The sequence below is a fragment of the Paramormyrops kingsleyae genome, chromosome 15 (assembly GCF_048594095.1).
Source record: "Paramormyrops kingsleyae isolate MSU_618 chromosome 15, PKINGS_0.4, whole genome shotgun sequence".
Classification (NCBI taxonomy): Eukaryota; Metazoa; Chordata; class Actinopteri; order Osteoglossiformes; family Mormyridae; genus Paramormyrops; species Paramormyrops kingsleyae.
In genome coordinates, this window is record NC_132811.1 from 15,261,509 (window position 1) to 15,285,876 (window position 24,368).

A 24,368-nucleotide genomic window follows, 5' to 3' on the forward strand; every position below is an offset into this window, starting at 1 on the left:
CCCAATCCAGTCCTCAGGGACCCAGAGACAATCCACATAGAGAAGGGAGCTGTGTACTGTCTGGCAGAGAGCTGAAAGGAAGCAGAAACGCGGACTGTCTGTGAAGTCACAGGACCGGGTTGGGAAACATTGACCTTAACCTAAACCTAAAATGCACTAAACCTAAATATCTTTCTAGGAAAACTCAGACTGTACACTTTACTAAAAGACATCAGTGAAGCTTAACCGGTACTACCGATTAAATTAAAAAGTATTATATCATTTTTAGTTATTTGAGAATGTCATAATTATTCTGTTTTATTATGTTATTTATTTTATTATGTAAATATTGTTTAAATATTTATATATAGTATAATCCAGATATAACGGACTTCAAGGGACCTGGCAAAACAGTCCGTTATATCCAGAGTTGCTGTATGCCCAGAACACAACTACAGGACACCATTTACTCATGCCACACCCCAGCAGACACACTTGTGGTATAGATTATTATATTGTACATGTAGTAATCCAACTTTACCTGAGCAGATGCGTGACTATTAATAATCCCGACTACATATCTGCACTGGATATCACCGGAACGCCACACGCCTTGTAGGCGGAACTGCATGTCCGTTAAAGCCGAACAGAACTACAGCTAAAGCGGCCTTGGGGACCAAATTGTTTTATCCGTTATAAGCGAAATTCCGTTATATGCCAGTTCGCTATATTCAATGCTTTTTCTGCATGTTCTTAAAGGCGCATGACCGGGACCAGCGGACCTCATCCATTATAGATGATATTCCGTTATAAGCGAGTCCACTATAATGGGATTTAACTGTATATTTATATCAGTTACATTAATGATACAACAAAAACCACAATTACTAGGATTCCTTGAATTTCACACACAATTCTATGTTACATTACAGGTCAACATTACACCTTGACAATATACTTAAAATGACTTACATTTTCCCAAGAGGATAAAAGCCAACAGAATTACTAATCCAAGAAAACTAGCCATGTCCAAGAGAGGGAGATATCACACCCTGTGTCCTTTTGAAGAGGAATTTACACAGATTTTTTGGACTTATGTAGTAATGTATATAGATTTCCTCTGGTGGGCCTAGCACCACCCACTGACGTAGTAGGATCACTACCCCTCATACTCATCAGACGGAACCCACTATATACAGTATAATCAAGGGCATGCCTAGCAACCCTAAGCAAAGTACAAAAATACAAGAAGATGGGGCAAAGTTGTACACACACTATTCAGACTGGTATACTAGCATTAATAATGTGCTTAAATATAGCAACCCAAAGAAGACACACAATAAAAAAGTCAAAGTTTCACTCTCAGGACTCACTGCAATCAGTGAGGGTCACACTATGACACTTTGGGATTGCATGCACTTCATCTGGCTGGAGCTACAGCACCACACCTGTTTATAAATAAACACATGAGAGTCACTCTATAATAATTCATTCATTTTATAGTTTATTATAAATGTGTCATGCTAGCTATTTCTAAAGGCTACATCTTAATAAATGACAGAACACAGAGATTTTGATTCCCCGCTTTGTTTTCCCTGAGACAGAAGACAGTAGGACAGAAAATGGGTTGTGTTTGTTGCACTAATCATTTTCTTTATTTCCTCTTAGGGTGGTTTATTTGTATCTACAGTGTGGTGAGGTGCAGAGCAGCGTGTGCTCTTGTTGTGGGAGGTATTGGTGTGACTTACGTCTTTGCCTCTGGGTAAGAAAAAGTCAAAGCTTCTCATCCTGTGCCAAGCTGTTGCCGTCCTGCCAGCTGATCCTCTTCTTCTCATCTTCTGAGTTGCTTAATAAAGTGATCGCCTGCGAGTGAGTTTAATTATTCAAAGTGCTGATACTGTACTTTACTGGACCTTATTGGGTTATGTGGGGCAGTGTGTGGCTCGCTGGGCTAAGCGTCTGTGTCTGCAGGGGGAGGTGATAAGAGAACTTCCCCATTGGGATCAATAAAGTATCAATTATTTTATTGTATTGTTATCAAAGGTGGACGCAGCTGTCTCACTATACACTTCAGAATTTCTGTTACAACATGCACCCTGCCACTGTTTTTGAGGTCCTTCACTGTAGATCCATTTTCAGAGAAGTGGAGGTAATGTCCTCGCTTAGCATATCTGTTTAAGGTTCAGGTCTAAATGGGTGGGCATGCAGTGGTTAGCACTGTCACCTCACACCTCTGGGACCTGGGTTTTCCCCATGTCGTAGTGCAGACATTACTGACATAGCTGTTATAGCCAATGTAGCGAGTGGAGATTGAATACTGCCGAATGGTACCAACCAATGGTACCTACTGTATAGCCACAAGTCAGCTCGACTACGCCACCCCAGGTACATTTACAGCATTTGGCAGACGCCCTTAGGTACTACCCCCGGAGAAAGTTCGGTCGCCCTACCCCCCAGGCCAAGGCACACTGGTCCGTTTACCGTAAGAGCGGAGAGACGTTGTTCAATTTTATTAAAACTAAAACCATAAGATAATTAATCAGTCACAACACCATAGGCCTAAAGTACAGCCTGGATACCAGCAGCCACTTCTTGCCGGTCTAAGACTGGGCGCTGAAACCTAAGAGAGCACAAGAGAACCTGAAAGATGCATGCAATCATACAAGTGAGCAAAAAAATATATATAAACTACAAACCACAGCAATAATCACACAACACCCAAAGAAAAAAACACTGCAGTCTAAATCAACCAAACAAATAAAATACATAGCAACATAACCGAACAAAACGATTTACACTAATGACACAAAAACATATTTTTACCCATTCAAAACAGGACACACAATATATCAAACAGAGATAAACGTAATACAATTAAAACAAAAAGAAACAAACCTTTGAAAAGTGAGGGACCAATCAGCCCCTCTAACACCCCATCGCACGCAGGTAAACAGGCTCCCCCCCCCAGCCAAACCGCTCCCCAGCTAAGCACCCGCTGGTGAATTGGCCGGCCACAGGCTGGACGGAACACAACAAACCAAACCGCGACACGGTGCAAACGTCACTAAACAGCAGCAGTAAGGCAGCACAGAGCCGCCGTAGGCAGAGCAGCAGTGGTTCCACGTAAGATGGAGCAGCAGTCACCGCCGCACCACAGCACACGGGATCCTTAGGAGAAACCCCGCCGTATTATTCCCAGCGTCAGGCGTCCTGTCGCAGCTTGTACCATTTACACCACCCAGGGGCTGAACACACCGGTGCAAGATGTCCCGACCACTAATCCCGGAACGAACCGGGAATCCAACAATTAAAATGACCGCCGAAAAGGAGCATAAAGCATCTGTGCTGGGGTAACCCTTATAGTCTGAGCGCCCTCTCCTATTGGCTACTCACCCCCCAGGACTTAATAACACACACCTTGTTGTTTTCTCCTCCTACTACACTAAGATCACCACTGAAACAGACTCCCAGTATTTCAGAGACTCCAACTACACCAGTATATTCCATCCTCTGTATTTCATTCCCAATAACAAGTAGTCCTCTTGACTCTCTGCTTTTCCTTTGTTCAGCTGCAGAAAGTTTTGTGACATCCTGACCGTCATGTCCACCTGACCTTCAAGACTCCTCGCTCACACAACCCTAACAAGCCATGCCTGATACTTGTTTGTCTTACCTCAGTTAATCACTCCTGGCCGCCTCTTGTTACCTCCCTCGTTTGTTCCGTATATACATGCTTCCCAATCCTGTGTTCCCCAGTCCAGTCTTTGGAATTGAACCCTTGTGTTGCCTGCACCCTTCCTTGCCTCACTCTTCCTTTTGATCTCTCATGATCTTGTTTGTTTCCAGTCGCCGTTCTTTTATCAATAAACCCCCTTCTGTTTTGCTAAAATGCCTACCCCCCGAGTTCTTTGTCTCTCGTTACATGACAGTGGGCCACACAATCCAGTATGCCTGAATAGCATTTATAGTCCATTACAAACACGGAAGTGTTCTGCGATGAATTGGCCTGCTGTTTCTGGCATCCCTCAAAAGCCATAAAGATCAAACCAATCTGTTCATTTGCAACAACAAGACACTACAGTAACTACAGAATCTGAATAAACACCCCATAACAGATGTAGAGACAATGAAAACAGCTTCACGCACAGTGACTGCATAGACTATTAAACAACAACAGTGAGTAAGCCAGAGGTGGCAGTGGCAAGGAAAAACTGCCTAGTAGGAAGAAACCTTGGGAGGAACCAGACTCAAAGAGGGAGATCATCTTCCAGTGACCAGCAGATGAAGTCAAATGAACAAGATAACAAAATTGTAATTTACACAGTTCAAAATGTAAGATTTGAGTCTCGATGCAGGAGGAAGGTGACAGCACACAGATACTGGTGCTGCTTCTGATGGCAGGATGAACAGTGATGCAGCAGCAGTGCAGACAGGAGAGACGTCACAGGCAGAAGTGCGAGCTGGCCAGAAGGACGTCACATGTAGAGGCACTGCAGTCAGCAGGGTGGGCACAACCTAGGAGGGGTGGGGGAAATAAAAAGTGCATTAGCCAAAGTAGGGGAGACTAGAGGCAGTGCAAACAGTTAGGTGAGTGCAGTATGGAAGCTCCAGCAGATATGGCTATGGCAGCATAAGTAGGAGGGAGAGGCAGGTGGGAACGCAGGCATGGGGAGTCCCTGAAACGTCAGCACTCCAATTCCACAAGGGGGTATGAAGCTAGAGTGACAGCACTGACAGTTCAGTTCATCCAAAGACAATGACACTGACCCCCAAACAGCTCTGCACCTCCCACTGTAGCCCTAATTCGGAGCGAGCGGTTAGCTTGAGCTTGTCAAACTTATTTCTAGCAGCCTTAAGACCAACTAGCAGCACTTCGGGTATTTTCTGTATTTAGCATAAGGACATTTTTAGCCAACCAACACTCGATGTCTTCTAACCCAGACAGCTGGGAACAATCGCATGCATACAAAATATTCACAACCAACATTGCTACCATGTCATTATTACGATGCAGAAACACTCAAAAGGTTACATAAAAAGCTGACAAATAGTTTACTGCCAACACGAGCACAATTTTAGGCCTAAGTTTGATATCTTCCTGGGGTCATGTTAATCCATAATTTAGAAAATAATATTAGCTAACATTAGCTTTACCACCGATGTTCAGGAACCTAGTTCCTGGGCCATCTTGACTGGGATCTTTTGTAGCTCCTGTCCACTTTTGTGTGTCACTCTCCCAGGAACCGTGAGCTTTAAGCAAAATAACCATGGGATATGCAAATAGGTTAAACTTCACACATAATTTCATATGTAACTACACTTTGTTAGTTATTTGTTAGTTATTGTGAGGATCTATCGCAATCAAAACAGGACACAACCTTTTATTTATAGCAGGGATGGCCAATCTTATCCGCAAAGGGCCGGTGTCTATGCAAGATTTTGGGGTAACCTTTAGGTCAGCTGTTGAAACCCAGGTGTGAGGACTCTTCAGCCAATCAGTCCTCCAATTAGTAATCTAATAAAAGTGTTGCCAGCTTCACTGATGATACAACAGTGGTGGGTCTGATTTGTGAGAACGACAAGGTGGTGTACAGAGAGGAGGTGCAACGACTAACGGACTGATGTGTAAGCAACAACCTGTCTCTGAATGTCAACAAGACAAAGGTGATGGTTGAAGACTTCAGGAGGACACGCTGTGACCGCTCTCCACTAAACATCAATGGATCCCCAGTGGAGATCATCCAGAGCACCAAGTTCCTTGGTGTTCACATTGCAGAGAACCTCACGTGGACCCTCACACCAGCTCCATCGCCAAGAAATTCCAGCAGTGGCTCTACTTCCTGCATAGTCTGAGGAGAGTGCACCTCCCTCTCCAATCCTCACTACATTCCTCAGAGGGACTATAGAGAGGATCCTGTGTAGCTGCATGACAGCTTAGTATGGGAATTACTCCACTTCGGACCGCACGACCCTACAGAGGATAGTGAGGACAGCAGAAAACATCATCAACGTCTCTGTCCCCTCTGGCGCAGACACGTCATGCTGGATTCGCAAAGCCACCAGCATTGTTGATGACCCCACATACCCATCCCACACCCTCCTCTCCCTCCGTCCGTCTGGCAAAAGTTTCCATAGCGTACCGGCCTTCACTTCACTCCCTCAGGCCATCAGACTTCTAAACCAGAATTGAATCACTAACTGAATTTCATATACCGTTTATTAAATACTACACACTCTGTCCTGCCTTTACTATTTATTGCTGTCTTGCTACGAGAATACAGTATATGTCATAATACTGTATCTGTAATAATACTATTTATTCAAATATCCATTCAAGCCAGCATGGTTACTACTTTGCCGACTACACTGTATATACTGTATTGTCTTGTCCTGTAATTGCACTGTGTAGTCCTGTGTTGTTTCGTTCCTTTTGTTTTTTGTGTAGCTTGGTCCTGGAGGAATAACGTTTCGTTTCACTATATGCTGTGCATATGGCTGAAATGACAAATAAACCTACTTGACTTGAACACACACCCACATGAGGTCTTTCACTACTGGAAACTGCAAAGTAGGACAGACTCCACCCCTAGTCAAGACATCTGGACCAAAGCCCACACTGCGTGTGGAGGTAAAGCCAGCTATACAGTATGTAGCTAATACTTAATAGGTAATAAAAAGCTTACAATATCACTGCACTTTTAAAATCAATGTTTGACCTATTGAGTGTTATTCAGTTTCACCTACCAGAAAATACTTAATGCTTAGGCAACATAAGATTATAGTAATACTGCATTTTTATGTAAATAAGGTAAATTCAGCTTCTACAAATGTATTTGCTGTTCTAAAAAAATCAGTTGCAAAATACTGACATCCAGTGGAGCATGTTGTTATTGTATCGGAAGCAGTGGGTCCTATAATCTGTCCACCCATTTTCTATACCTACTTGTCTAGTTCATCCATCCATCCATTTTCTGAAACCGCCTATCCTATTCAGGGTCACAGGGGGTCCAGTGCCCATCCCAGATGCTACCTTGATTGTCTCCTTCAGTTCTCTCTGCACCTGCTTCATTTGCTCCCTGTCGCCAGCTCATTTTTTGCTTTAATAGAGCCTTCAGGTCACTGGTAACCCAGAGTTTGTTGTTAGGATAACAATGTACAGTTCTGGTGGGTACAATGTTATCAACGGAAAAGTTTATATAATATGCAATTCAGTCAGTCATTCCATCTATATCCATCCCATGTGCATTACACAGTACGTCCCAGTCTGTTTCCTCTTGCTGCTGGTGGTTCCTGTCTGCCTGGACAGTCTGAAACCCATTCATAACTCTATTGTGAGAGGAGGAGCACTTGTACAAATAAAACAAACATATTCCCAAATACACCAACGGAAAAAGTGATTTGTAATTATGTTTATTTTTGCCAAAACTCGACATTTCTATTTCCAGTAAAAGAAAAAAGCTGATCATTCCAAAAGGCTCAATTTTATAATATTATGGAGAGCTTGTGTCATAGTTGTTTGAATGAGGCGCGTCACACTCGTTCCATCAGAAGGCCTGCCTTTATATGACAGACCAATGACAAAGTCAGTCAACTATTTACCTGGCACACTCAGGGTGAGACTTCAATGAAACACACACTTACAGGGCAACAGTACACACTTCCAACATAAGTGCTCACACAGACACATTAAGCGGCAGGGTTTACCCATACTAATTCCCCCACACCAGGCATGCCGTTAACAGCATAATTAATGACTGACCAACCCAACGACATCACAATGTATTATAATTATGTATTCAACAGAACTTTTCTTCCTGCTTATATCTGGCTTTACTCTGAGTTTACATTATATTCATTTTCAAAAATGCAATACAAAACATAAACAGAAAAAAAGTTTCACATTAGGAAAATTACTACACAGAGAAACTACCCTACATATTTTATGTATAGAATGTACCACACGCTAAAGTAAAGATAAAAAAATATGCTTCTCCTAATTCTCTACACTAGTAACACCATCCTCCACGGCTTCCCCCTTGACAGCACTGGGATCTTTGATATCATTCTCCACGGCTTCCCCCTTCACAGCACTGGGATCTTTGATATCATTCTCCATGGCTTCCTTCTTGATAGCACTGGGATCTTTGGTACCATCCTCTGTAGGTTTCTCAGCCTCCGCCTTGCTGTCTGATTCATTCTGCACCAGGGCCTCTTCTTCAGTGTCCCCCTGCTGGCCAGCTTTGGTAGCACTGCTCTTCGGCTCTATAACCTCTTTCGTCCACTATGTCCACAAAGTCCGCTCCTTTGGCTGGGTTTTGCTTGACTTCACCGTTCTGGGCAGGGAAGGCGCTCTCTGCCATGTCATAGAGGAACTGATAATGGTCCTGGCAGGAGGGAAGATTTGGGAGAGTGTTTAAAAATTGACAAACTAAGGGCATCAGTGCAAACCCTCTTTTGCCATTAAAATAGTACTGTCAGGATTTAATAAAGACATGTGGGGATGTTCTATCACTAGATGTTCAGCCAGATCTTCAACATGCATATATTATACTAATTGATTGTGGTTAGAGCTGGAGATCAAAGACCCTCCTATGTCACTTAAATCACTAGTTTGGGAACATTTTGGAAATAAATTACACCAGCAACATAGAGTAGTTGATAAGACCAAGACTGCCTGTTAGCTGTAATACTGAACTCATATGTTGCTTCAAACACACATTGCCCTGCTGTGCATGGAGCTGCATAGCCGTGGATCAGACTTAATCATGTCCAATGCATCCCACAGATATTTGACACAAACCCGGCCATCAACATAATCCAACAGAAAATGAAATTCATCAGGCCAGGCCACTTTCTTCCATTGCTCCAAGGTTCAGATCTGATGCTTTTGTGCCCATTGTAGGGGCTTTCTATGGTGGACAGGGGTCAGCATGGACTCTGACAGCCCCATTTGTGACCACATCTTTAAAGTGATCTGACATTTGTGCCACAGTTACCCTTGTGTTGGTTTGTACCGCACGGGATAGCCTTTGTTCACATCGATGAGTTGTGGCTGCCCAGCACCCGATCAGCGGACCCTGAACTATTCTTAGTAGGTGCTGACCATGACTGACTGTACATACCCCACAAGCTTTGCGTCTTCAGAGATGATCTGCTCCAGTCATCTAGCCATTATAATTTGACCCGAGTCAAAGTTACTCAGATCCTTACCCGTGTCCTTTTGTACTATACTCAACATTACGGTTACCAAATGTTAGCAAATCATCTAACACTTCTCAGACCTTGACGGACATTGATTTTACTCGTACAGTATCATCAATATTATTTGCTCCACTTGGGGGTACTCATATTGTTTTAACATATCGGTGTAAACTAGCTACAGTAGCTATAATGTGTATCTAACACGATATACAATATATGCTATGATTGTATATAATGCTATAGTAAACAAACTTCCCTAAAGAAATTCAATCATTTGGCTTCTTGTGATGAGATACCAGATGATAGGATGTTTTTTGAAATCACTGACTCACCAAGCTCAGTATCACTCCCTGCCTCTCCTTCCGCAGCGTTTTCACCAGCTGGAATATGTCAACCACCTTCTCTGTTTCAGCGCTGTCTAGGATGTTCCAGAGTGCGCAGAAAAGCCCTGTCCGAGTTGATCCATCACTAACATGGCAGAAAGAAATTGTAGGATTTAACATCGTATCATGTAACTATACAGCCGATTGTGGTCATTACATCAAAGGCATGGTAACTGACAGCACAATAATAATGACAGGAAAGACTAATATTGATTAATCAGCAATTTTTGCATGAAATTCCGTAAAATTATTCAGGTCTAATGTAATTACTAGTGATGCTTGACCCAGGTAGAGTTACAGAGCTTTTTGAAGATAATGAGAAAATCGCTCACTTGCAGTGGACCACAATAGGCACGTTCCTATCTGGTCTGACTTTGTCATACTCAGTCTTAAGCTTGACACTTTGCATCATTTCCAACAAGTCCTGTGGATTTTCCGGAATGTTTTTTTCTGTCCACTGCTGGAATTGGTACTGATATACCTTGCGGTTCTCCTTCTTCTGCAAATACACAACTGATTTAAACACATTCTCTTTTTAAGCAAGGAGAGGTTGAGCCAAAGATCAGCCAAGTGTCACACAGAGGGGGCAAAACTGACAGATACCTTTGCGTGACGTAATTCAATACACCGTATTTTGCAGGCTGGGCAGGTGTTACAGTCTTTTATTTCTACCTCAATCTCTCCAAAGACCTTCTTCTCATCATTCCAATATGGTGAACAAAACTCCTAAAAAATAATAATAGTTTCAATATTTAATAGTTAATAATATAAAAATAATAGTTTCAATATTTTAACTAATAAAATAGCAATGATACAACCACCCATTGTTTTACCAATTCTCTGCTTTTTACATACCTTGCCCCCCTCCATGCACTCTGTAAGCATGAAAATTGTTTTGACTTTCTGTTGGAATATCATGAGCCAGAAGTCTGCCCTGGTGTCTGGAAGAGGACCCTGAGTAGCAATAATACACTTTGGGCCCCAGTAGCCCTAAAAAGAATGACAAAAAGCATTGTTTTTGTTAGTGTATACACAGTTCTTTATAGTATAGCACAATGCCATTCGCTTTACTTTCAAATTGTTTTGTCCTCTTAATGCTAAATGTTATGAACATACATATATATAGGAAGCATTGATGTATCTGCCAGATTCTTCATCTTCTTCAGTTAAATAATCCTCATCCTCATTTTCTTCACTTTCATGGCTGCTCTCTTCCTCGGATTTTATAAGCACTCGGTTGTAATCATCTACAGAAGATTATTATGCAGAACATTTGTTTCAGAACCAGCACCACAACAAACCAAAACGAGATCCACACTGTTAAATCATCTATGCACATTAGTCTCAGCAAATTATCAGTCACTCTCACATGGAACAACAGCAGAGTAACGATTTTTCTTCTTGTTGTCCTCGTTTACTCCTGTATTTTGTGTCCGCCAGTTTGTGTAGTTTGGCAGCCTCTAAATAACAGGTAAAATAAAGATAGAGGATTACAAAAGAATAATAAATAAAACAATATTTTCTCAGTAATTTTTAGGTATTCTCATTCATTTATAAAGTTCACAACACATATTACAGTGGTATATTTTTGATATGCTTATTTAAGGTAAACATATTTCCTTGCAAAATTGTACATCATTGTTGGATAAAAATGGCTGCTTATCTCCCTTTTGCCAATCGCTTCACTCCATAATACAAGCACAAGCTTCAGAATGTAGCTGTAGTCATTAATACTGGCCTTCTGCTGTGTTGCTGACTGACCTGGAATTCAGTTTCCAAAAGAGTGGCTTCAGAATCCGAATCCCTTTGCCTCAATGTCTTCAGTGCACAGTGCATTTCAGAGAGAGGGATCTCAGTGTCACCAAACCGAGTTTGTTCAAGGAGAGCCTGGTGGATCAAGATATACTGGGCCTGCCACAGGAAACATCCACCAACAGTGTCAGAATTCTATATAATTTTCATTCATTCATTCATTTTCTACCATTTATCCGGTTCCAGGTCACGGGGGCAGCAGTTTAAGTAAGGATGCCCTGACTTCCCTCTCCCCAGCCACCATCTCCACCATCTCCAGGTCGAGCTCCTCATCCCTTTTCAAAGGTCCAGACATCCTGTGAAGCAAACTAATTTCTTCTGCTTGTGTCCGCAATCTCATTATTTTGGTCAATACCCAAAGTATGTGACCATAGATATAGGAAGATAGGAAGGTCAATCATCTAGTAAAAACTTTGCCTTCCGGCTCAGCTCTCTCTTAACCATGGTAGAATAGTACAGCCTCTGCATTACTGCTGCATCAGTCACTCTGAGCTGCAAACTGTCCCAGTGCATGCCGCAGGTCACAGCCCACTGAGACTAACAGGACCAACATGATCCTAAGGCCACCGAACTGGACCCCCTCTGCTCCTTGACTACACCTAGAAATTCTGTTCAAAAAAGTTATGAACAGAATCGCTGATAAAGGACAAACATTGCAGAGTCTAAAACCCACTGGCAGTCTGGCTTACTGCTGGCATTGCGAACCAAACTCTCGCTCTGGTTATACAGGGACCAAATTACCCATAACAATGGACCCCATGCCCCATACTCCTGAAGAACCCCCCAAGGGACACAGTCATATGCCTTTTCCAAGTCCACAAAATACATGCAGACTGGTTGGGTAAACTCCTGTTCTGCCAGAGGAGCGAGTTGAAGATCTTCTGGACATGGCCCTCTGCCAGACTCTCCCAGCACACCCTCACTATGTATTTGGGTCTAACAGGTCTATCTGGCATCTCCCCCGCCATCTGATGCAACTCACCACCAGGGGATCAGTTGACAGCTCAGCTTCTCTCTCCACCCAAGTGTCCAAAACATGCGGTTGCAGATCCAACGATACAATTACAAAATCAATCATTGAACTGTAGTCTAAGGTGCTCTGGTGCCAGTTGCACTTAAGAACACCCTTATGTTCAGCACATGGTGTTTGTTATGGACAAACTGTGTTTAGCACAGAAGTCCAATGACAAAGCCCTGCTTAGGTTTATATCAGGCTGGCCATTCCTCCTAATCACATCCTTCCAAGTTTCACCTGCCGCTGCCTATTCCTGCATTAAAGTCCCCTAGTAGAACAATGGAGTCCCCAGAGGGAGCACCTTCCAGCACCCCAACCAAGGTCTCCAAGAATCCTCTGATACTCTGAACTAGTGTTCAGTGCAAAAGCATAGACAACAGTTACAGCCCATCCCCTGACTCGAAGATGAAGGGAGGCAACACTCTTGTTCACCAGGAAGAACTCCAATGTACTGGTGCCATAACAGGGGGCTTTGAGTAGACTCACTCTTGCCAGGTGCCTCTCACCAAAGTGCAAGAGAGTTCATCCCCTCTTTAGGAGGTTGGTTCCAGAGCCGGAACCGTGCACTGAGGTGAGCCCAACTATATCTAGTCAGTATCTCTCTACCTCCCACACCAGCTGAGGCTCCTGTTCCAACATAGAGGTTATATTTGGTAGCCGAAGATCTGTCCCCCAAGGCTCCTGCCCGATCTACATTACACTCGACCCCCATGCCCCCTCCCCTACTGCAGGTGGAGGCCCCACGGAAAAGCAAATCCATGTAATTGCTCTGGGCTGTGCCCGGCCAGACCCCATGGCTATGAGGCACTCACCTACAAACTCCCCCCACCCCCCTGGGCATGGCTGCATCGAGAGGCCCCAGTTTCCTTAATCTGGGTGGGGGTACATTATCCTTATATGCTTAATGTTGTAATATCATATAATTCTCAGTATTGTATTTGCTTTGCACTGATATTTCATTAACTACATAGAAGTACCCTGTTCAAGGATACAAGGAAAGTCCACCTACTATTAGAAACGGCAAACGTATTATTTCCTAAATCAACTGGGAATTTCGTACTGCCATTACCTCCACTTGCACCATATAGCACCGCTGACGTCGGAGCTGGACCACAGATCCATAAATATCCATCTCTCCTTCTGCTTCCAGTTGCGCCATCATGGCATCAATGCAAATATAGGTCCCTGTGCGTCCCACTCCAGCACTAAACAGAAGTCGAAACAAACATAACTAAAATGCATTGTGCAAAGTTTTAGGGAGAGTTTCATAAAGTTCTATTAAATAATTTTAAACATGGTGAAATGTGTTTACAGTTTTTCTTGGTTGCTCAACTGCTTGTGCATTTCTCAGAACAGATTGTACACTGCAACACAATAACTTGGATTACTAGCCAAAGACGAAATTCATTGAAAACCTGTCATTCATGTTTCAAAATGCAGTTTTCTTGTTAGCCATTCGGTCAATGCCACCAAAATGTGAAATCTCTGTATCATTGCCTAGAGACATAACAGTCAAAATGTTTAGTCATGTTGCCAACATGAAAATATACTATGGAAGTATTTTAAGATTTAAAATTGTTCAGCTGTTTCTCGATTTACTTCATTTCTCTGTATCTGAAAACTTTGAAAAACGTTATATATTACAGTGAAAATGTACACAGTGTTTTAGGAAAGAAGAAAGTCAATTCTACATCATGGGTTGCCCTGTCGCTCCTGCTGGTCTGGCCACATATTTTCACATATATCACACTAGAGATTCTCCCTTGAAATGCATAGAAACATGTTCTTCTTGTGCCTCAACCACCCTCTACAGGAATCTGCTGGGATGTCATCACAGGCAGCATCCAATGCAGCGAATAAAGAATCATGGTTGTGTGGCTGGTGACAAGTAGTTTACAAATTTCTCTTCCAATAAGACCTCTATTTTGGAGCTATTTCCCTTATACTTCACCACAGAAGGGACCTTTCTAACATCTGCATTAACATCTTTGCATGTGATGATTTACACCATGCACACGTTTAAATGTTTTCCAGACTAGAAGTAAACAAACGAAAACTGTGTAGTTCGTTTTGACAACATGACTAAATACAACTGATTTAGTGGCTAATTCAAAGTGAACATACCTAATCCTATAAGAACCAAAACTAAATCATTTGTGAATGAATGAAAACAATGAGAAATGACATTCTGTTGTGAGAAGCTGACTTAAGCGTGTGCAGGTTTCATTTGAGAATCTGTCCAAAACATCTGAGAAAAGCTGTAATATTCTGCGAAAAGCCTGTTTTACCATTTAACTTCCTCATCACTCTAGCATCGAAGCCATGCTTTCATTGTAAGACAAGGGTTAAGGGCATTGCTATGATTGAAAAAGCTGTTGAAAAGTTGGCCCAAGTTGCCGTTATAATTGTTATTTCATTGGTCTATTTTCCTTGATGTTACTGTTCCATTACTTCCTTTCACCTGCAATGGACAATGATGGGTCCTTTGGAGGGATTTTGGAAAGAATTGACACGTCGACGCAGCTTGAGGAGAATGTGAGGTTCCCCAGGAACCCCATGATCAGGCCAGCTGGTGAACTGGATGTGGGTCACGTCCCTCTCTGAGGATTCTTCCCTCTTCTGTAAATATGTCAAACATCATAATTTTCACTTTTGTCCATTATACAAGTTGTAACTTCTATACATCAATTATAACTTTAGATATAGTTCAGAATAGTAAATGATTACATTGGTAACACTTAGGTGTCGAATCAAGTAATTTGGAAAGTGGTCTTCTCCGTTGATTTTCACAATGAAGTCTTCAAAAATCTCTGTCTCTCTATATAGGGATGGCCAGTACTGAGCACACTGGATCTAGAAAGCAGAGAATTACATTTATATTAGTAACTCTAAGTTTACTTTTGTTTTTTGAATATAAGATACCAAAATGTAATATTTAAAGGTCACTAACCCAGTTTACTTATAGTTCTTCTCAATGGCTGTGGCACATTTCAAGAAACATACTTAACATTTTCAGGACTATAAAAGGATTTTTCAGAACAGTTCATGCATATAGCACAGCACCCAAAATAATCACGTTTTTTTCCAATAGCTGAAAACTCTCAAAACTCTTCACACAGTTGCCATAACATCAGTTTATGTGGGCAGAAATTAATCATTTCTCATTGCTTTCATACAAAATGCATTCAATGACTAAATGCTTCAAAATTCATGGAATCCTTTCATGGAATCGGTACATTTACAAAGAGTTGTTGATAAGACCAAGACTGTCTGTCAGCTGTGTTACAGTGAACCCTGATACACTATGTGGACAAACATATTGGGAAACCTGGCCATTACACCTACAGGAACTTTTATGATATTCCAGTCTAAATCAATAGAAATCAATATGGAGTTAGTCACCCTTATACCAGCTGCCATTTTTCTGGGAAGGCATAGTAAGCCACAATATTTTGGGGTGAGCTTGTGGGAATTTTAGCCCATTGCATTCAGGCAGGTAAAGTTCTCCTGGCATCCGCCAAACCCAGATTCCTCCATCAGACTGCCAGACAGAGAAGCGTGATACGTCACTCCACAAAACACATTTCCACATTGGCACCGTGCTTTACACCACTGCATCCAACAACTGGCACTGCGCTTGGTGATGTGAGGCTTGCATGCAGCTGCTCAGCCATGGAAGCCCATTCCATGAAGCCCCTGGCACAGAGTTCCTGTTTCGTAATGCCAGAGGCAGTTTGAAACTCTGAAGTCAAGTGTTGCCGACTCTTACCCACTATCCGCCTCAGCGTTCGGCGGTCCTGCTCTCTTATTTTTTGTGGTTTGCCACTTTGCGGCCGAGTTTCTCCTGTTCTTAAAAGCTTCCACTTTGCAATAACACCACTTACAGTTGACCGTGGAATATCTAGCAGGGAAGGAATTTCACAAGCTGACTTATTGAAATGGTGGCATCCTATGGCAGCACTGCACTTGAATTCACTGAGCTCTTTAGAATGACCCATTCTTTCAGAAATGTTTGTAAACCTGACTGCATGGCTGGGTGCTTGATTTTATACACCTGTGGCAATGGGTCTGTATGAAATTCAATGACCAAAAGGTGTCTCCCAATACTTTTGCCCATATAGTGTTTGCTGAAGACACATCCAACATGCCAGCTCATTTGAGGTGACATCATCCAAGTGTGAGTATAACCAGAACAGGTCAGAACCTGCCTCTGCCGGTTGGTCACCCAGAGGCTTTTAAGGCACTTTTATCATGAAATTCAGACCTGGCTAAAAAAATAATTATGGCTATGGAGTGTTTATCACTACGTACTTGGTAGGAGACAACATGGGATTTAGTTCCTTATGATTGTTATGATCTAATATTTTTGATGTTTTTATTTTACATGTTTATTTATACAATGTGCAAATAAGCATCTCTAAGGTTTTGTTATGCAGATACATTGACAGTTGAATTGTTTTCCCTGCTGTACTGAAACTGTATCAAACCATGAGCCCAAAGCTGAGGTTTGTACCAAACCATGAATTTTGTGCACCGTTGCAGCCCTACTTCCTCATCAGCAGCATGTGCACAGGCGCAGTCTTTGCACTTACCAGCACATGATGAACACTAGAGGTGAGTTTCCTGAAGCCTTCTTAATGCTACGTCATTCGTTAGTTCTATCGTTTACAGTTTTTCTCAGTTGCTTTGGTGCATTTCTCACAACAGAATTAAACTTTGCACAACAGTTAGTTCAACCTCCACAACATGTAGTCGTTTTGCCACAACCTAGTGGCGGTTTCATGTTCATTTCGTCCAAAGGCAAATGCCTTTGGACATGAAGCAGTTGAGTAAGTACAAATATCTAAAGAATGGTCACTTTTGACTTGCTATTCATCACTATCTCCTTGCTTTTATCATGAATGTCACAATTATTTATACTTGTACCGGCTGAATAGTCATTGTCCTTACAACTAATAGTCTTCATTTCATTGCTTGTGTCATTGCACTCAAAATTGTTGAACATCTTGTCAAACAATTTGGTGACAATCGGACAATGTATGTAGTGGTTTGGGATAATGTTAGCTTCCATCACTCTGCTGTAGTCAGGCAGTGGTTTGCAGCACACGACAGGATGCTTATGGAGTTTCTTCCTCCTTACACTCCATTCCTAAATCCAATTGAGGAGTTTTTCTCTTCCTGGAGGTGGAAGGTATATGACAGGCATCCACATACCCAAATGACCCTGCTAGCAGCTATGGATGCAGCTTGTGATGACATCACAGGAGAGTCCTGCAGAGGGTGGATTCGACACTCCAGAAGATACTTTCCCCGATGCATCGATAGAGCTGACATTCGCTGTGATGTTGATGCAAATATGTGGGCAGACAGACGGGAGCGTCTAGATATCAATGATTGATATGCAGCAGTGTCTGTTTTTCAGTTTTTTTTGTTTCATAACTACTGCAGTAAGGTTTACTGTCTAAGTGAGTTTATGTTTGCTGTAAAATGTTTGTTTTACTGTATTTCCCCAGTTGCACAATGCTGTGAACAGTTTCAATTAAATATTATCAAGAGTGCATATAAAGTGCCTTGATTTTCCTTTACGATTTATGGTTTTCAACATGCCATGCATGCAGTCCAGACTTGACATGTCATTGGGAAGCACCTACAAAGAAATCCGTCACAATGAGAACATGTTCAAACCATCTGATTTTGTGACCAAAGGTGCTGGTGTAATGACTTGTAATTGTGACAGCCCTGACACTTTGATTGATATAAGTACTTGCTTTTGATGAATATATTATCTGTTTTGATTAAGGGACTTGCTTTTGAAGCATTGACTACTTATTTTGAGCAACTGACTTGCTTTTGAACAACTGACTTTTCTTTTTGATGAAGTGACTCACTTTTGCAAGTTATCCACCATGTTTTGCAGTTTGCACTAATTGTTTTGAGAAGAGCCTTAGTAGTGGTGCAGATGTAACCCACATCAAATTTCACTTTGGTATAAATGGAGTTACAATATGTGTGTCTCTTTAAGTTGTTTAATTATGACGGTACGTTGTAGGGGTTGCATTCTCGTCTGGATGATTGCGACAGTGCCGCTTTACGGCACAAGGGGAGAGCGCGCTCAGACTGTGTGTAGCTCAGTTATGGAGAGGAATCCTACATAAGTGCGTGCACAAGCTGGGTCAAATTCATCGCTACCCACCTCCTTAATTTTATTTATTTTACAATAGGTATGTTTTTGGAAGTTTTACTTGAGTGTCATGTCACGATATATGATTAAACGGTTGCTTAAACTGATGTTACGCTAGCTTAAGCAAGGTTAGCATGTTAATAAATTAACAAATCTTTACGCAAATTGTGGAGATTTAGTTTAGAATGTAGCTTACTCAGTTTATAAAAGGGGTTGAGACACCGTAATTTTGCTTATGTGTTTGTGGGAGATAACTGTTTTACTAAGAAAATCCAGTTTAATATTGGATTACTGTACATGGTGAATAATTGTTATATGGAATGACAATCTTTTGTCTTAGGCAAGGGAAATGTTAACTTGAGAAAGAAAGAAGAAAAAAAATCTAGATGTCTGTAATTTTTTTTTGGCGCGTGTGTGAATGTGTATTGTAAAGACAGTGCCGCTTTACGGCACAAGGGGAGAGCGCGCTCAGACTGTGTGTAGCTCAGTTATGGAGAGGAATCCTACATAAGTGCGTGCACAAGCTGGGTCAAATTCATCGCTACGCACCTCCTTAATTTTATTTATTTTACAATAGGTGTTTGAGTGAGCAGCTTCCCTGGACGTCTGGACCAGGATCAGCTTATCGACGGAAGGCTAAGTGCTACGTGGCCGTGATCATAAAAAAAAAAAAAACTGCTGGAGTGATTCTTCAGACTCTTCCAGTCCTTTCACTTCCACAGTGCAGGACGACAGGTTACAATTTTTTTTGGAATTTTCTTTTGAGGCCTCAAATATTTTTTTTTATTACTGAACAGTCTTCAGTATATGGACGCTGAACTGATATAGTGGACTTGTCTAAGTAACTGTTCACAGTGATGTTGATTCTTTTGAATGTGTGTTCATGGTGAAGTTAAATACCAATATATAAGTTTGATAAAGGTACGCTCTGGTCCAGAATTTATTTGACTTTAATGTTATTACTATTATTTGTGATTCTGGATTCGAAGGTGGTACATTGCTGCCTGGCCCATACCAGTACTTATTACCTTAATTAATACTCAAGCGAAATTTTTTTTATTGAATAGCGCATTGGGTTACATAAGGAGAAGAAAATTGGCGCCCAACGTGGGGCCAGAGCGTACTTTGACTTTTACCTTTATTAGCATGCTTGAATATTAGCATAGGAGATACTTTCAGGATACAAGACTGCTTAAAATATCATAAGTATGGATCTGTGTGAAGTGTATGGATTTGACCCAGAAAGGACAGTTATTTTACGGGGGGTCGATTCAGATGTCACATTAGAATATGTCCAAAAGACATTTGCATTACTGGATGACGTAGTAAAAATCCAGCATCTAAATGGCCATTTAGACAATGAGCTATTATGTCAATTTGAATTTGCAGTCACCCCGATGCTCTTAGATCCTGCACAACCTCATGCGGGCCCTGGTCCTTGTTGGCAGGTTATACAATTAGACGAATATACTCCTAAGAATGCACCTGCCCCAACACAAGAGGCAAGTGAGTCTAAGACTTTAGCATCTGTAATTGAAGACCTGACCTCTCATTTTAAGGAGCAATTGGATGAATTGGCTGCATGTTATAATGTCAATCCAAATACTTTAAGTCAGAAAGTAGTAGGCAGGTTATGTGGCCCTACATGGCGTAAAGGACAGCCTTTGACATCCACTCCAAAAGTTGATGAGACTTCTGCAAGGTCTTTGAAGGCTGCAAGGGTCAAAGAAAATGATAGCTTTAATTGCAACATAGTTACTCAAGGTCCCACCTCTGAACAATCTCCTGACACCTTGCCAATAATTCCCATTCCTGACAACGTGCAGCGAGTGGTTGTCGAACATATCGTCAAGCATAATTCGGACTCACATACTTTGGCACAACGTAGATTGCGAGTGTTTTCTGGTAACCCCAATAAACCCCACAATGAAGTAGATTTTAACCTTTGGCGTCTACAAGCCAGACAAGTTGTAAGGGATGTCAGCATTTCTGAAAACCAACAGCGTCAGATGCTTGTAGACAGCTTGTTGCCACCAGCTTTAACTGTCGCATTAGGTGTTGGTGAACATGCATCCCCAAACCAATATGTTAAAGAATTAGAGAATGTGTATGGAAGTGTGACGGAAGGTGAAGAATTATATATTCAGTTCCTAGAAACATATCAAAGTCGTGGAGAAAAAGCTTCAGATTATCTGCGACGGCTGTATACACTTCTATTGGAAGTAGTGGAGAGGAGAGGAGTCCTTAAGGAGACCGTTGACTCCCAATTGCTAAAACAGTTCATCCGAGGCTGTTGGGATGATACTTTAATAGCTGCAATGCATCTGAAAGAATCTGTAATAGAGTCATCTAAGAAAGGTGTTGTGTTCTCTGAGCTGTTGATGAGGATCCGGTCTTATGAACAAGAAACCTACCTTAAAGAGACTAGAAGGAGGCGTTATATGGGGCATGAATCGTCAAGAGTACATTCAAAAATGCATGTTATGAAGGATGATGTTAATGACAACTCACTTTCTGACCTCAATAGAAAACAGCTGGAGGAAAGAGTCAGACAGCTGGAAACAGAGATGGCAAGGACCACTACCACTCCTTGTGTTCATAGCTTGGGTGAGCGCCAGACGGCAGTCCGATGTAACAAGAAAGAGCAGATGGTCATCGAGTCTTCCACAGTAGCACCCAGTTCCAAACCCGCTGATAGGCATTCAAGAGGGAAGAAGTTTTGCTACCGTTGCGGTGAAGACTCACACATGTTGCAAAATTGCACTAATCCAGTGAATGCCAGTCTGGTACAGAAAAAGTTATGTGAGAGACATCAAGTGTCTCAAACTGCTTCTCTTCCGAAACTCCCTTTAAACTCCTAAGAGCTCCTGCTGTGGAACAAGTGGGAGCTTTAAATCTTTCCAGTTCCAAGCATTCACAGCATTGTATGTCTAAGTTCCAAAAGAGGGAGGTGTCTGGTGTTGAGGGAATCCCTGATGGTTTGGTAGGAGAATCATGTGAAGGTATTGCTTGGCTTGATGGAGTTCATTGCAGCTGTCTCATTGACACAGGGTCACAAGTAACCATAATTTCTCAGTCATTCTATGCCAATAGCTTGGCACACCGAGAATTGTGCTCTGTTGGTGATCTGCTTCACATAGAGGGGGCAGCCGGACAAGTTGTGCCTTATTTAGGCTACATTGAAGTGGAAGTCCAATTTCCCAAGAGTGTATGTGGGACTGGCAAGAAGTTTACTGTTTTAGCACTAGTTAGTCCTGATCAGTCCTATAATGAGAAAGTTCCACTTTTAGTTGGAACAAACATTCTAAGGCACCTTATACAGGATTGCAAGAAAAAAGGAGGATCACAATTTCTTACTTCCCTTCCAATTAAAGCAGAATGGGCTTCAGCTTACCTAGACTGCTGCAAAAAGGTACGGTTGCATACCAGAGGCCAGATATTGCGTGTGAAGTTGAGTAGTAAGTCTCCTGTCCATGTAAAGCCTGATGAAATCTGCATGCTCAGGGGCATCTGTCACTCAAGATCCAGTGCAGGCGGTTTTAGAGCCATAGTTGAAGAGCCCCAGCAAAATTCTGTGCCAGGCGGATTGTTCATATTGGATCAGGTTGTGAATGTACAGCCAGTATCTTGTAACCGATTCAAGCTGGCAGTGAGAAATGTTTCTTGTAAAATTGTGACCTTGCCACCAAAGGCTGTTATAGCAGAGTGTGTGCCAATTGACTGGGCCATACCACTGACATCTACCACTCCTCTAACAAAAGCCAGTTCAACAACATTCTCAATGCGGGTTGCTCAAGCCGAGGGCCCAGTCCCTACAAACAGTTTTGATTTCGAGCTAGACTTTGAAAATAGTCCCATATCTCCAGAATATAGGCAAAGAGTGTTAAAAAGGATATTGACAGAAGTTCCACAAGTGTTCGCCAAACATGATCTTGATGTGGGCACAATGTCAGGAGTCAGCCATCATATTGAGCTGGAACCTCATGTTCCTTTCAAAGAACGTACAAGAAGAGTATCACCTGCCGATTTTGAAGATCTTAAAAATCACTTGCGGGAACTACTGGCATGTGGTGTTATAGAAGAGTCAAGCAGTCCTTATGCTTCACCAATTGTCCTGGTGCGCAAGAAAAATGGTGACCTAAGGATGGTGGTTGACTATAGGAAATTGAACAGCTTAACCAAGAAAGATGCATACCCTCTGCCACGTATTGAGGAGACTTTTGCTCTTTTGTCAGGTTCGAAGTGGTTTACAGTACTAGATCTGAAGAGTGGTTATTATCAGCTGGAGGTAGAGCCTGCTGATCGTACTAAAACTGCTTTCACCACTCCGTTTGGGACTTGGCAATTTCGCAGAATGCCTCAAGGACTTACCAACTCCCCTGCAACTTTCCAACGCACCATGGAAAAGATTATGACCGGCATTAACTTGCAAGAGGTCATAGCATTTCTCGATGATTTGATCATTTTTTCCAGCACTTTAGAAGAGCACGAACAGAGATTAATGACAGTATTGACGAGACTTTCCGATTATGGATTGAAGCTGTCTCCTGGCAAATGCAAATTCTTTCAAAGCTCCGTGAAATATCTGGGTCACATCATATCGGAACACGGAATCCAGCCGGATCCAAAAAAGGTGTCTGCCATTAAGGACTGGCCCATACCCAGGAATGTGAAGGAGTTGCGATCCTTTCTGGGTTTTGCAGGGTACTATAGGAGGTTCGTGAAGGATTATTCAAGGCTGGCCAGACCGCTGAATGAACTTTTAAAGGGTGAATTCTCAACCAGGGCCAGAACTCCCAGGTATAGAAAGTTGTCCAGGTCACAGGCCTTAGAAGGGCAGTGGGGTCAGGAGTGTCAGAGTGCTTTTGAAGCAATTGTAGACAAATTGACAACTGCACCAGTTCTGGGCTTTGCAGACTGGAAGCTTCCATACATACTCCATACAGACGCCAGTACAAGTGGGTTGGGTGCTGCTTTGTATCAAGTGCAAAATGGTGAGACCAGAGTAATAGCTTATGCCAGTAGGGGGCTCACCAGGAGTGAGAAGAATTACCCTGCGCACAAACTTGAATTTCTTGCCCTAAAATGGGCAATCAGTGAGAAGTTCCACGATTATTTATATGGGTCTAGCTTCAAAGTTCTCACAGATAACAACCCATTAACATATGTGCTGACACGTGCCAAGCTGGACGCAACAAGCCATAGATGGTTGGCAGCTATTTCTATGTATGATTTTGACATTCATTATAAATCTGGAAAGAGAAACGCAGATGCAGATGGGCTATCTAGGATACCACAAGAAACTGTGGAGGAAGATGAAGATTTTAACAAAGTACAGCAAAGAGTGTCCAAATTGATGGAAAGAATTAGTCAGTCTCCAGAGGATTTTGCTGTCCTCAACAAGAAAACAGTGGAGGCTGTGTGCATGCGTCATGGAGCTAAGCTCTCGATTAGGTCAACCGGAGAAGACATCGTTGAGGAGGGATCTGATATACCTGCTGTGGAGACCATCCTTTGTGCTGAAAGAGCAGTTCCTTCTGAACTAGAGGAGCCGGATCCATGGCCAGGTCAGCCAACCTTACCTAGCATGACTTTGGAGGATTGGTACTCTCTCCAGCGGAAAGATACCAGTTTAGCTCGTGTAATTGAAATTGTTGAAACAGGGTTGAATGTAGACAAACGGAAAGAACTGCCAGACGTAGTTTTGCTATTGAAAGAGCAATCTAGACTCCTATTACAAAAAGGTGTTCTGTATAGGAAAAGTACTACCTCAGTTGGAAGGTCCTTCCATCAGCTG

The 24,368-nt window shown here is 42.2% G+C and overlaps 2 protein-coding genes across 3 annotated transcripts in view; both read right to left on the reverse strand.

The window, feature by feature from the left end:
- The window catches only part of LOC111853372 (receptor-type tyrosine-protein phosphatase C-like), a 30,942-nt gene extending 29,898 nt beyond the window's left edge, over nucleotides 1–1,044 (reverse strand). The window contains exon 1 of one of the 2 annotated variants that reach the window (XM_072699424.1): nucleotides 952–1,044. In XM_072699424.1, the coding sequence (XP_072555525.1) occupies nucleotides 952–1,006 (55 nt within the window). In that variant the 5' untranslated portion in view covers nucleotides 1,007–1,044. The remainder of the gene's footprint in view (nucleotides 1–951) is intronic. The other variant, XM_072699425.1, reaches the window with a different exon arrangement.
- Nucleotides 1,045–7,373: 6,329 nt separating this feature from the next.
- Nucleotides 7,374–24,368, reverse strand: part of LOC111840398 (receptor-type tyrosine-protein phosphatase C-like) — a 30,965-nt gene continuing 13,970 nt past the window's right edge. The window contains 12 exon segments of the mRNA XM_072699426.1: nucleotides 7,374–8,252; nucleotides 8,254–8,363; nucleotides 9,513–9,648; nucleotides 9,896–10,062; nucleotides 10,167–10,289; nucleotides 10,419–10,553; nucleotides 10,680–10,810; nucleotides 10,933–11,023; nucleotides 11,325–11,474; nucleotides 13,460–13,595; nucleotides 14,852–15,009; nucleotides 15,118–15,243. Of these exon segments, the coding sequence (XP_072555527.1) occupies nucleotides 7,973–8,252; nucleotides 8,254–8,363; nucleotides 9,513–9,648; nucleotides 9,896–10,062; nucleotides 10,167–10,289; nucleotides 10,419–10,553; nucleotides 10,680–10,810; nucleotides 10,933–11,023; nucleotides 11,325–11,474; nucleotides 13,460–13,595; nucleotides 14,852–15,009; nucleotides 15,118–15,243 (1,743 nt within the window). The 3' untranslated portion in view covers nucleotides 7,374–7,972.